The sequence below is a fragment of the Porites lutea genome, chromosome 11, assembly GCF_958299795.1.
Source record: "Porites lutea chromosome 11, jaPorLute2.1, whole genome shotgun sequence".
NCBI lineage: Eukaryota > Metazoa > Cnidaria > Anthozoa > Scleractinia > Poritidae > Porites > Porites lutea.
In genome coordinates this window covers 17,117,055-17,130,228 of record NC_133211.1, presented here as the reverse complement: position 1 = coordinate 17,130,228, position 13,174 = coordinate 17,117,055, and the positions used below count along the sequence as shown (strand labels likewise).

At 39.6% G+C, this 13,174-nt stretch overlaps 1 protein-coding gene across 1 annotated transcript in view; it reads left to right on the top strand.

The window, feature by feature from the left end:
- Window positions 1–2,177: 2,177 nt before the first annotated feature.
- Window positions 2,178–13,174, top strand: part of LOC140953280 (probable ATP-dependent RNA helicase DDX60) — a 65,405-nt gene continuing 54,408 nt past the window's right edge. Inside the window, exons 1-2 of the mRNA XM_073402778.1 lie at window positions 2,178–2,283; window positions 6,593–6,688. Of these exons, the coding sequence (XP_073258879.1) occupies window positions 6,595–6,688 (94 nt within the window). The 5' untranslated portion in view covers window positions 2,178–2,283; window positions 6,593–6,594. The remainder of the gene's footprint in view (window positions 2,284–6,592; window positions 6,689–13,174) is intronic.

Genomic DNA, 13,174 nt, shown 5'->3' with positions numbered 1-13,174 from the left:
TTTAAATTGACGTTCGCGCTGCACAGAGATCGTATGTAGACAGAACATCTTTGTGAAAACGCCCTAAACTTTGTTGTTTTGGCATTATGTTCAGTAATTTTTAATACAGTTAGTACTCATAAGTCACTGACCTTTTCGGAGAAATTTTTCCAAAGTACCATTAACAGAAACAGAGAAATCCCACAATATGCGTGGTTAGACTGTACGTATATGTTACGCGAGCTGTTAAAAAATGGTCCCATTTTGAGCAATACTTTTCATATTTCAATTTTATTTTGGTCTTACAGCCAGAAAAAAAATATTCAATGAAAAGCTGTTTATAAACTTTAACTTCTTGCCAAATATCGATGCGATCTGAGTTTTAATAAGTTCATAAGAGCCAAACGATGTGAGATTCTTAGCCGTGTACACCAGTAGCGTGCGCCAGGCCTCGTAGAAACGGTATTTTAGAGAGGATCATCTCTGTTATTGAAGAAAAACTTGGACAATCTAATAAAAAGTGAGTTTCATCTTCAATTCTGTTACAGTTGCAGAGAGACCAGGGTGATGGTGAGGATGGTGGTGGTGCGGGTGATTATGGCGATGGTGGGGGGGGGGGGGGTGTATTGGTGGGGGCTGGTGATGGTGGTGGTGGTGAGGATGGGGGTGATGGGGTTGATGATGGTTATGGCAGAGGTGATTATGGTGATGGTGGGGAGGAGGTTCCTAGTGGTGGTGGTAATTATGGTGGTGGAGTGCTGGTGATGGTGGGGGTGGTGAAGATGGTGGTGATGGGTTGATGTTGGTTATGGAAAGGGTGATTATGGTGATGGTGGGAGGGTTGTAGTGATTGTGGTAACTATGGTGATGGGGGGCTGGTGATTTTGGGGGTGGTGAGGATGGTGGTGATGATGGGGATGGTGGTGATGGCGTTGATGATGGTGATGGAAGGGGTGATGATGATGATGATGATAGTGGGGTGGTGATGAAAGCGGTGGTGGGGAGAGTGATGAAGGTGGTGGTGGTGGGGGGTTGGTGGAGGATGTGTTGGTGATGATGTTGGTGGTGGGGGTGGTGCTGATAATGGCGGTGGTGGTGATGATGGTGGTGGTGGTGGTGGTCATGATCAAGATGATGGTGACAATGATGACTGTAAGGCTTAAATTTGGGAATTTCCTTCATAAAATCCGAACTGTATGGGACAATCTTAGAAATGAGCTTGACGAGTTGAATGGAGCATCAACAGTTTCAGTACTAAAGCCCGGGGGGGGGGGGGCACTGCCATATATGGGCTATATAGGTATGTGCCGCTGTGAAGGGTATGGTTTTCAGGCAGTTTACTCTAGGATAGGGTATATAAATCAGAGTGTTTGGGTCTAGAATAGGGTATCATTTTTCAGGAAAATGATCAGTTGGTTGAAGATTTTATCTAGACAAGGGAAACAGCTACTCTAGGATAGGGGGATTTGGGGAGTTTACTCTAGTATAGGGTAGCAAAATTCAGCTGAACTAGCTCTGTTATAGGTTAAGGGTTCCAGGGTCCCAGCGGCACATCCCTACCCAGAAATTCCTAAAGTACCCCCCCCCCCCGGGTACTAAAGTTATTACCGATTTCTTCCATTAGCATTAAGTTTCTACGTGAATTTGCGATTTTTAGCTTACTGGTTTTTTACGAATCTGCCGGTCCTATCGTAGTCGTGGGCAAAAAAGGAGAAATGCCCTGGGCGATGGACACGCTCGAAATTGATAGAGCCATAAACACAGCGGATTTTGATGCAAATGTTTGTTCAATAATAGGCCCCTCCGTATATGACATTTACATTTAAGCTCCGAGGCTCTAGTTTCGTTATTTTACGGTCCATCATACGAATCACCAGATGCAACTTGGTTTGAAATGAAGGTTTTTTCAAGCGACTTAGTTTACTTTTAAAAAGCAGTTAACTGACAAATGACACAAAAATTAACTGGTAACTGATTATTGACCAAAATTGTGGCTGATAACTGACATTCGTACCCCGTCCTCACGTGTCCTCCCAATCCAGACCCTCTGTGGTATTTTACTGGTTCTTTAGCATCGCGTGACATACTGGCGTGACTAAAAAAACGGGCTTCCCCAGAAATGACACGAGAAATGTGGTGCGGTTTTCTCGGCAAAGGCGGTCAAACATCAGACTTGTATCATTGGTGGCGTGTTTTTATCGCAGAATTAACGTCGTAGTTTGGCTAATTTTGTAGTTACGTATACAGAAATTTAACTGCAACGGAGTAGAAGTGGAACTTGGAAGTTATTAAATCAGCTTTCAGGTAAGGCAAGCCGTCTGGTAAGGCGGAGTAGTCCGCCGAGGATGTCGACTAAAAATAAGCAGTTTTATCAAATCTGATGTAAAAGTAATAGACATGTGGGGTTCTGAATTAAGTGAAGAATTAATTTTAGTAGGGATACGTAAAAATTACTTCAAATTATAACTTGAATCCTTCCCTGAAGAAAGTGGCTAGCAATTGAATAGATATGTGAAAAACCAAAATGAAAATTTGAAGTTCAGCCAGTCTTGTAAAGAATTTATCGTTACTTTGTTGCTGCTTTTAATCTGGGAGATGTCTAACCCATTTCTTTGATGGAAATTCTTTTTCAATTTGGGAACTGATTATTAATTTAGTTTTTTTGTCGGCGTTAAAAGTATTGTCTGAGTCAATAGCACCTGTCTGGCAGTGGGTTTGCGAAATATTATCACCAAAAGAAATTTGTCTGGGCAAATTTCGAGTGGAATTTACATTTCCCCCTGATTCTTTATAGTAAGGTTTAAATGTGGAATTTATGAACAAGCTGATAATGTAAAATGCTTTTATTGGATTTTGAAATCCATGAAGTTGATACCGCATCCCAGACAGTCCCCGTCTTGTATAGCACCTGTTGTAGTGATACCATGACTGACCAAAGGTTGCACAAAATTGTTGTTTATAATCTTAATATTATTGCAATGCTTGTCGGGTTAGGTAACCTATATTTCCGTTCGTCAGTACTGTAATCTTTAAGTTTTTGTTCATGTCTACCACCGCCGTAGCCAGTATGAGGCGAACCGAGGCACTCGCCTCGGTAAAATTTTACCAAATACTGTCGATTTTTATTTTTTTTATCAGACTGATATTATTAGAAGATTTCATACGGCTGATTTCGTACAACGGACCGTGTGTTCGCCTCGGTTGTAGTTTCTTCCTCGCTACGGCCCTGTCTACGCAGGTTCCTTTACATTTCAGACTGGGTGTTTATTGACTACGGAAAATCGCGAGAAAAGCCAACACGTGTAGGCACAAAGGACCAGGATCAAACGTCAACAAACGGTTGACGAAACTCGTAGTAAAACATGTGATATTCTTGGCCAATCACATGTCTTAGACATGGAAACCGAATGAAAAGAGAACGATATTTCCATAAAAAACGTCAGTTCGGCTGAAAAGGATCCAGAAAACCATGAAAATCCCCAGAAGCAGTCCTTGTATTTATTGATTCCAATTATAATATATAAATTTAGCCAGGGCTAAAAGCGAAGCTCTCGATAATATAGTTTGTTAAAAAGTATATAAAATTGCGTAGTGCTAGGCGGCGAAGGCAACGGCGGAGAATGGTGAAAAACAACAATAGGTCTAATTAGAAAACAAAAGCAACTTTGCAGGTGCAGCATACTTTTTTTGTAAATTCCTTTGCCGTTGTTTTGCGCCACTACAACGTGAACCTTCCATAAACTTCTTAGTAACACGTTTTATGGAGGAAATGTCGTACGTGTTCTCGTTCACTTTTTTTTTCACTGCCGCTTATTTTGACCTTGCATTGGTGGCCGCTAGCATTTCCCATTTTGTCACCGCCGCTACAAAGGGTGTGTTCCTTTCGGTGAATCCAAAAACGGATTTTAGATCTAAGAACGGATTTCGCGTTCCTTTCGGCAAATCCAAATCCGGATTTTTGATCTGGTGAATCCTTTTTGAAAAAGGATTCATTGGATTTGAAATCCGAAGAATCCAAATCCAGATTAACGGATTAGTGATCTACGCTGTTCCATTCACAGTGGATACGAAATTAGTCAGATGATCCAGCGGTATTTCCAGTTGAAGTATTCCCATAGAGGCCGTAGAGTTTCCTCGTTCCTGTCATTTGCCGCAAAACATCTGAAAACACTAGAAGATTGTTCCTGGTACATTAAAATATCCATATACTAACCATTTGTCTCTAAAGATTGCTTGAAATCAGAAATAAGTAAAAGTAACAAATGGACTGCTATCTAACTACAAACTCGCTTGTAGACGCGACAGGCACTCGATCGTGTTACATAAAAAAATCCGAGCTATGGAACTGGATCAAACTGGTCGACATTCTTAAGATAATTTTGAATTTTAATGCGCTTCTTTCTTTGTCTGTTTTATATGTTTCATCGTCGCTATTCGAACTGCCGACCACTAAATTCTTCACGGTATAATCGCATAATTTGTCAAAGAGTAGAAAACACGTCATTTTTTGAGAGGCTGTCGTGCATATTGCACGCGTTGGCGAAAGGTTACCAAGGTTACAAATCCAATTTCGAATTTCACGTCCCTTTCGACCGCGAAATCTGGCAAATCTAGGATCAAAACTCCGTTTTTGGATTCGCCGAAAGGAACACACCCTTTGTTCTTCCAACAAAAAAATGTATCTCTCGCTCTAGACCTCTGTCGCCCTTTTTCTCGTTGAGGGTAGCTGGCCCGCCGCCTACTTTCTCTTTTTCTCTGTCTTTCTCCCGCTCTATATTCCAAATTTGTGGACATGACAATTAGTCTAAACTAAATAGTTTAGACAACACGGATACAAAGACAATTTCCCTTTCCGTTTTCGTCTTTATTGACTCTTTAGTTGTCTCTGCTTTACAAGAAGCCGGTGGCTATGCGATTTCACGCCAAAATAACCTCTAGTTGCATTTGGGTTGCCATTCCTGTTGATTGAGTTATTTTACATTGGTATACCGTGGTGCGGACGGACGGTCGCTCGGCCGGGCGGTCGCTCGGTGTACGGTCACGTGATGACCAAATTTTCTCGGATGGGTAGATAACTTCATTTTCTTACCCACGGTGCTCCGCTGGCGTGCTTCGCACGCGAGAGCTCCGCTATAACCTATCAGGCCCTCTTTTCGTTTCGCTTTAGCTTTGTAAATAACATTCCGGCGGGCACCTAAGAGAGAATGTATGAGAACTGCTATTAGAAATTGGGCCTGATCTTAGTTTATAAAATATATGACAGTTGATCCACGGCTCATTCGAAGCCCTCGAATTTTTACACATTTTTACGTTGTTTATGTTTACATATATCAAGTAAAAACTATACTAGCACGGCTGTTGCGCAATAGAGAGTCAATTCAGACATCGTAGGGAAGAGTTTCCGAAATGAAAAGAAGCAAGACTGCTTAATTATCACCCATCATTATAGATCTATTAAGGCACTGTGTGGGCTTCTTACAGTATAAACTGGAAGGAAATGCAATATAAAGTCGGCGCAAAATTAACACACCCTGTATATCAATACATTACTGGTTTTGGTGCTCTACGTTTGCTAAATCTTTGAAGTACATGTACTTTTTCCAGTTGTAAATAAAGATGGCAAGGGTGCTAGACCGTTGTTGTCTGCGGCCGTCTTGGCTCTTATAAGACAAAACCATGGTATTTTTATATTTAAAATAAGACCCGGTTCAGACACCGAGCCTAATACATTGAATTAAGTACATGAAAAGTTCGGCGTCTGAATCAGTTAGTAACGCCTGTTTCAATTTGGAACGGCTGAGCCGTTCTTTTCGCCTACTGCCGGCCGGAAATTTCGCCTTTGGAACGACTTTGAAACGGCTTTGATTCAGACGCCGATTTTTTCATGTACCGAACCTTATGCATAAATTATTATACCGTTTTTTGTAAGCAGTTTGATCGAAATGAGCATTTTTGGCCATTTGATCTCAGTTCAGCTGAAATTAAGATCGGCGTCTGAATCAATTCAGCCGGTCTATATTATTTGGGTCGGCCTTATAAATTCGAATTAGGTTCGGCTCATTAAATGTCCGGCGTCTGAACCGGGCCTAAATTACCGTAAACTACCGCTTGTTGTAAGCCCTGAGCTTAACATCTTCATGAGGTGTTATTGGGGTGGGGCTTATAAACGGAGGGGCTTATACCCGAGGGGACTAGAAAACGGGAATAGAAAAAACTAACGGGAATAGAAAAAGGGGTACGAAACAAATTCAGGTTGAAAACGTCATAATAAATCGAATTCAGTTCAATACATTTAGAACAAAATTAGAGGGGAGCTTATACCCAGCCGGGGAGGGCTTATAATTGGATGTATTTTTCTTGTTTATAGGTAGATGGGCCTTTAACTGGATATTTAACTGTATATTTATAAGAGAAGGGGGGTTAAAAGCGACAGTTTACGCCGATATAAAATGATTTCAGTGTGTAAAATTTAAAAGGCGTTGGTATCTTTGGACATCCTTGGAGGGCGGGAGGAATATTTTCAAGCACGGGTAGTAGGATGGGATTCAGTGCAGTTTCTGAAAGATTGAGCCGGTACCCTCAACTCCTGTACTTAAATATCTTTCTATTTCAGGGATGTCTGAAAGCGGTGAAAGTTGCAGTTCTGAAGACGAGTATGAGTCAGATGATTTTCTTTCTGATTCGGAGAGTGAGGGTTCTTCGGAAGATGGTAAGTAGGGGAAATTCATTGATATCTCCCGTTACATAACGAATCCGGTTTAAATGTAAAGTATTTATATGTTCCCCAAAGTATTTCTAGAATTAATATTACATGCTCCAAGATTCAGTTTTGCTAGCTTAACCAATGCACCCCGGAACCGCCTGTGCTTATCCAAGTCCCTAGTACTGCCTGTGACGTCATCAGGTTTTAACGATCCAAGACACTTCTTCATCTACCTGGTTGAAGGGGAAGAGAACTTTTAGACAATAGCATAGTTCACTAGATAAAAATCTTTTTCTGCTCCTTTCATCTGATCCTACGATGCTAAAAACTCTGCCTAAAACATTTCAAACCGAAATGAAGCTCTAATGGGGCAAGAAAGGGGAAGAAAGAGCGGAGAGGTAGGTACTTCATGTATGGGGACATATATTGTACCGCTTTTACCTAATTAACTTATAACTTTACTCTTTCTGCTTGGTTCCTTGTTGCCTTGAAGTTTTGTTCTCTTTGTTTCCTTGTTTCCTAGTTACTCTGTTTCCTTGTTTCCTTGTTACCTTGTTCTCTTTGTTACTCTGTTACCTTGTTACCTTGTTACTCTGTTACCTTGTTACCTTGTTACCTTGTTACTCAGTTACCTTGTTACCTTGTTACCTTGTTACTCTGTTACCTTGTTACCTTGTTACCTTGTTACCTTGTTACTCTGTTACCTTGTTACCTTGTTACCTTGTTACTCTGTTACCTTGTTACTCTGTAACCTTGTTACCTTGTTACCTTGTTACCTTGTTACTCTGTTACCTTGTTACTCTGTAACCTTGTTACCTTGTTACCTTGTTACTCTGTTACCTTGTTACTCTGTTACCTTGTTACTCTGTTACCTTGTTACCTTGTTACTCTGTTACCTTGTTACCTTGTTACCTTGTTACTCTGTTACCTTGTTACCTTGTTACCTTGTTACTCTGTTACCTTGTTACCTTGTTACCTTGTTACTCTGTTACCTTGTTACCTTGTTACATTGTTACTCTGTTACCTTGTTACTCTGTTACCTTGTTACTCTGTTACCTTGTTACCTTGTTACTCTGTTACCTTGTTACCTTGTTAGTCTGTTACCTTGTTACCTTGTTACCTTGTTACTCTGTTACCTTGTTACCTTGTTACTCTGTTACCTTGTTACCTTGTTACTCTGTTACCTTGTTACTCTGTTACCTTGTTACCTTGTTACTCTGTTACCTTGTTACCTTGTTACCTTGTTACTCTGTTACCTTGTTACCTTGTTACCGTGTTACTCTGTTACCTTTTTACCTTGTTACCTTGTTACTTTGTTACCTTGTTACCTTGTTACCTTGTTACTCTGTTACCTTGTTACTCTGTAACCTTGTTACCTTGTTACCTTGTTACTCTGTTACCTTGTTACTCTGTTACCTTGTTACTCTGTTACCTTGTTACCTTGTTACTCTGTTACCTTGTTACCTTGTTACCTTGTTACTCTGTTACCTTGTTACCTTGTTACCGTGTTACTCTGTTACCTTTTTACCTTGTTACCTTGTTACTTTGTTACCTTGTTACCTTGTTACTCTGTTACCTTGTTATCCTGTTACTCTGTTACCTTGTTACCTTGTTACCTTTTTACTTTGTTACTCTGTTACCTTGTTACTTTGTTACCTTGTTACCTTGTTACTTTGTTACCTTGTTACCTTGTTACTCTGTTACTCTGTTACCTTGTTACTCTGTTACCTTGTTACTCTGTTACCTTGTTACCTTGTTACTCTGTTACCTTGTTACCTTGTTACTCTGTTACCTTGTTACCTTCTTACTCTGTTACCTTGTTACTCTGTTACCTTGTTACTTTGTTACCTTGTTACCTTGTTACCTTGTTACCTTGTTAATCTGTTACCTTGTTACTCTGTTACCTTGTTACCTTGTTACTCTGTTACCTTGTTACCTTGTTACCTTGTTACCTTGTTACTCTGTTACCTTGTTACCTTTTTACCTTGTTACTTTGTTACTCTGTTACCTTGTTATTTTGTTACTCTTTTACCTTGTTACCTTTTTACTCTGTTACCTTGTTACCTTGTTACCTTGTTACCTTGTTACTTTGTTACTCTGTTACCTTGTTATTTTGTTACTCTTTTACCTTGTTACCTTGTTACCCTGTTTCCTTGTTACTTTGTTATTTTGTTACCTTGTTACCTTGCTACTCTGTTACCTTGTTACCTTGTTACCTTGCTACTGTGTTACCTTGTTACCTTGTTACTCTGTTACCTCGTTACTCTGTTACCTTGTTACTCTGTTTCCTTGTTACCTTGTTACCTTGTTAATCTGTTACCTTGTTACTCTGTTACCTTGTTACCTTGTTACTCTGTTACCTTGTTACCTTGTTACCTTTTTACCTTGTTACCTTGTTACTCTGTTACCTTGTTACCTTTTTACCTTGTTACTTTGTTACTCTGTTACCTTGTTATTTTGTTACTCTTTTACCTTGTTACCTTGTTACTCTTTTACCTTGTTACCTTGTTACCTTGTTACCTTGTTACTTTGTTACTCTGTTACCTTGTTATTTTGTTACTCTTTTACCTTGTTACCTTGTTACTCTGTTACCTTGTTGCTTTGTTACCTTGTTACCTTGTTAGCTTGCTACTCTGTTACCTTGTTACCTTGTTACTCTGTTACCTCGTTACTCTGTTACCTTGTTACTCTGTTACCTTGTTACCTTGTTACCTTGTTACCTTGTTACTTTGTTACCTTGTTACCTTGTTACTCTGTTACCTTGTTACCTTATTACTCTGTTACCTTGTTACCTTGTTACTCTGTTACCTTGTTACCTTGTTACCTTGTTACTCTGTTACCTTTTTACCTTGTTACTCTGTTACCTTGTTACCCTGTTACCTTGTTTCCCTGTTACCTTGTTACTCTGTTACCTTATTACTCTGTCACCATGTTACCTTGTTACTCTGTTACCTTGTTAGCTTGTTACTCTGTTACCTTGTTACCTTGTTACTCTGTTACCTTGTTACTCTGTTACCTTGTTACGTTGTTACGTTGTTACTCTGTTACATTTTTACCCTGTTACCTTGTTACTCTGTTTCCTTGTTACCTTGTTACCTTATTACCCTGTTACCTTGTTACTATGTTACCGTGTTACCTTATTTCTCTGTTGCCTTGTTACCTTGCTACTCTGTTACCTTGTTACCGTGTTACTCTGTTACCTTGTTCCCTTGGTACTTTGTTAATTTGTTAGTCTGTTACCTTGTTGCTCTGTTTCCTTGTTACCTTCGTTTTACCTCGTTAGTCTGTTACCTTGTTGCTTCGTTACCTTGTTACTCTGTTACCTATTACCTCAAGATATCTACGAATTTGTGTAGACGTAATACGTCACATGTACACTTGTCAGAGTTAAAGCGCACTTGCTATTTAGATGCCTAGGACGTCGAGATCAGCCCCCCGCGGCCTTGTTTGACGGTTTGTATGGTATTGCGTGGCAGTGCGTAAAGAACTGTAAAAGAAAAAAAAATGCGATATATATGTCCTGGAACGATCTTGTGAGCAAATTCTCTCCGCAATTTTCGCAAAGAAAATAATTCACCGAAAATTTTGTGAGACAATCACTTGCAAATATCGCATGAGTAGAAAAACCAAGAAAACAAAATTCTAGACTTAGAAAAAAAAAAGCAAAAGTAACAAGGATTTTTTCTGCTACCTAAAAACACTGAAAAGGTAAGAAATATCGCAAAAATAGCAAGAATGTCAAATTTAAAAAATTCTAGGCGAACAAAGAAAAATGGTTAAGTAGGGCCTTCAAAAGCTCTCAAATCTCGCAAAAATCGCAAAACTAACAAGGATTTTTCTTGCTATGTGAAGAGATTGAGTACTTGTAATATCGCAAAAGCAAGAATAAAAAAATTAAATAATTTCTAGACTTAGAGAAAGAAAAGGCCTAGCTTGCGAGCAAGCTCTCCTATTTGGGTAAGCGAAGTGTGCCTCGCGAGAACGCGCGAGCGAGGGGGCGAGGAAAGGAGAGCTTGCAACGATCTCTCATAAATTTTCATTTCCACCCCGGAAACCCCGGGACTCCGCAAAGCGTGAAAACCGTCACCGCAAACGTGCCGCAGATTAGAAAAGTGACAACCGCCTGTCAAGTAAGTTAAGACAGCCGAGGACGCGTAGAATTATTTATTTATTTATAAATCGCTTTCGCAACAGCATCAAAGCAATGTTTTTATATGTTTTTTTCCACGGGGACATCGCACTTCAACGTGTCCGCTCGGATAAAAACTCACTAATTTGATTCTCGTTTCGTTTACTTTTGAAAAGTCATCCCTACTGCAGTGTAGAAGACTACTCCCCATCGCAATCACCAACAAAAACATCATATATTTGTCCGTCTGGAACTGGAGAATAGCGTTTTCCTGCACTTGGTTCTCTTAAGTTTTACTCCAGTTGCTTCCAACTCTTTCTCTTTTCCTTCTTTACGGTCACGCTACACAGCTACACCGTCAAGTACATGTTTCTGAATTTTTCTACCCAGTAGAATTCAACCGGGCGAAGAAACCGATACTTGAATCACTCTTCACTTTCACTCTCCCGGTTTTCACAACTAAAAGAGGTGCTTGACACAAACGAATACAACTCAGCGATGAAGGGTTTTCATTTCCTTCCGCAAGAACTACGAACTCGATCCGACTTATCCTCGGCTCGCAATATTCTCGTTACGGGAATTACATCAAACGAGCCCGTCTGCTTTGGGGGCTGAAACAAGTTCTCGGTACCAATCTGATCCCCCTGAGAACCAAATTTGACACACAGACGAAGCGGGTGCCAGCTTAGCCTGTTATCAATCAAGTTTGATTTCCGGAACGTCATTTTTCAGCCAATGGTATTTCCCTTCGTCTGGGCGAAGTACAAATGAAAATTTGTAAGGGATGGTTGCAAGCTCTCCTTTCGCCGGCCCCTCGCGGCTTCGCCGCTCGCTCGCGCGTTCTCGCGACACTCGCTTCACTCGCCCCAATAGGAGAGCTTGCTCGCAGGCTAGAAAAGGCCAAGAAGGTGAATTCTTTTCACAAATTTTGTTTTTTCTTTCGATTTATGAGAAAATTTGAGGCCTTCTCGTGGCCCTTCATTGTCTTAATATTTTCACATAGCAAGAAAAATTCTTGTTAATTTTGCGATCTTTGCGAAATTTGCGGACTTCTCGAAGTCCGTCTAGGCCTTTCTTCTTTCTAAGTCTAGAATTTTGTTAAATTTGTTATTTTTGCAATTTTTGCCATATTTGTTACTCAATCTTTTCACACACCAAGCAATTTTCTTTAAATCTTTTTAGTTAAAATTGCGAGAAGAATTTGCTAGCAAGATGGGCGGGACTATTACTAGATCAGTGGTAGAAGTTGTGTAGATACGTCAAAGAATACCGTGATAGCTGATTGGTAGTCGCAGGCAGTGAAGTTGGAACAGCGAAGGTGTATCGCCATCAAAATCTATTTGTGTCGGTGACCTATACTAGCGACAGCAGCGTTTTTATTACTTGCGAATTAAGGAAACTATATAATAGGCTATCGCAATACGCTACTCTGCTTGTTATAAAAGTAAGAACTAACAATTCATGCAGCTGCTGGACAACCTGTTTAATACTTTCTAATGATCTACGGATGATAATGATAACAATGATAAAAGGCCGACGAACAAGGCTTTAAATTGACATAGCCTATCATGTTTAAGTTCATAAGTTCTTCCTCCATGTTTTGTAAAGTCTTGACTTAGTACTTAGTGACAAGAATATAAATTAAGAAACTAACAACGTTACAGGGCATATAATCACCTTTGATTCTTAGCAAGGGTTATTTCTACACTTACTGGAGATTTACCCTTGTGTACTTTTTCTTTTGTATTCCGTCCATTAAATCATGAAATTGTTACTCTAATTCTCAAACCTTCAATATACAACCAAGAGCCAAAATGGGATTGGATACAACCCAAAACAAGGAGACCGTCATGACAACCATTTTTGTTTAAATCTTTATTTTTCAACTGATTAAATTAAAAGAAAAAACATAATTCAGTAACTGTTAAAAAACGACAAATTTTCGATATCTTTAATTTTCCTTAGTTGGTATACTAAATTGCTGCTGTAATCACAGTAATAAGACTTCGAAGACGTTTTATTTGGACATTAAAAACCTTTGTTGTCTTACAGAAATAAAAAACAAAGAATAAAATAAATAAAAGAATTCAAGATGGGGTATCAGAATAAGAGTTTTGGGTCAATTTCTTGTTTTACCCGTACAATTGATACGATGATATCAGCACTACTTTATCTAGTCTAAAACACGAGGTGCAGACAGAAAACACCGCAAGGGTATTCAACGGCTTCAAAAACGTTTGATGCAGATATGGCCACTCTGATTCTGGACTATTTTGGGCAAGAAACTGGATTGAAATTAGGTAGCCGTGCTATTATCTATGATCTAGTATCAGATATGGACACATATTGAACTTCTTTTATTA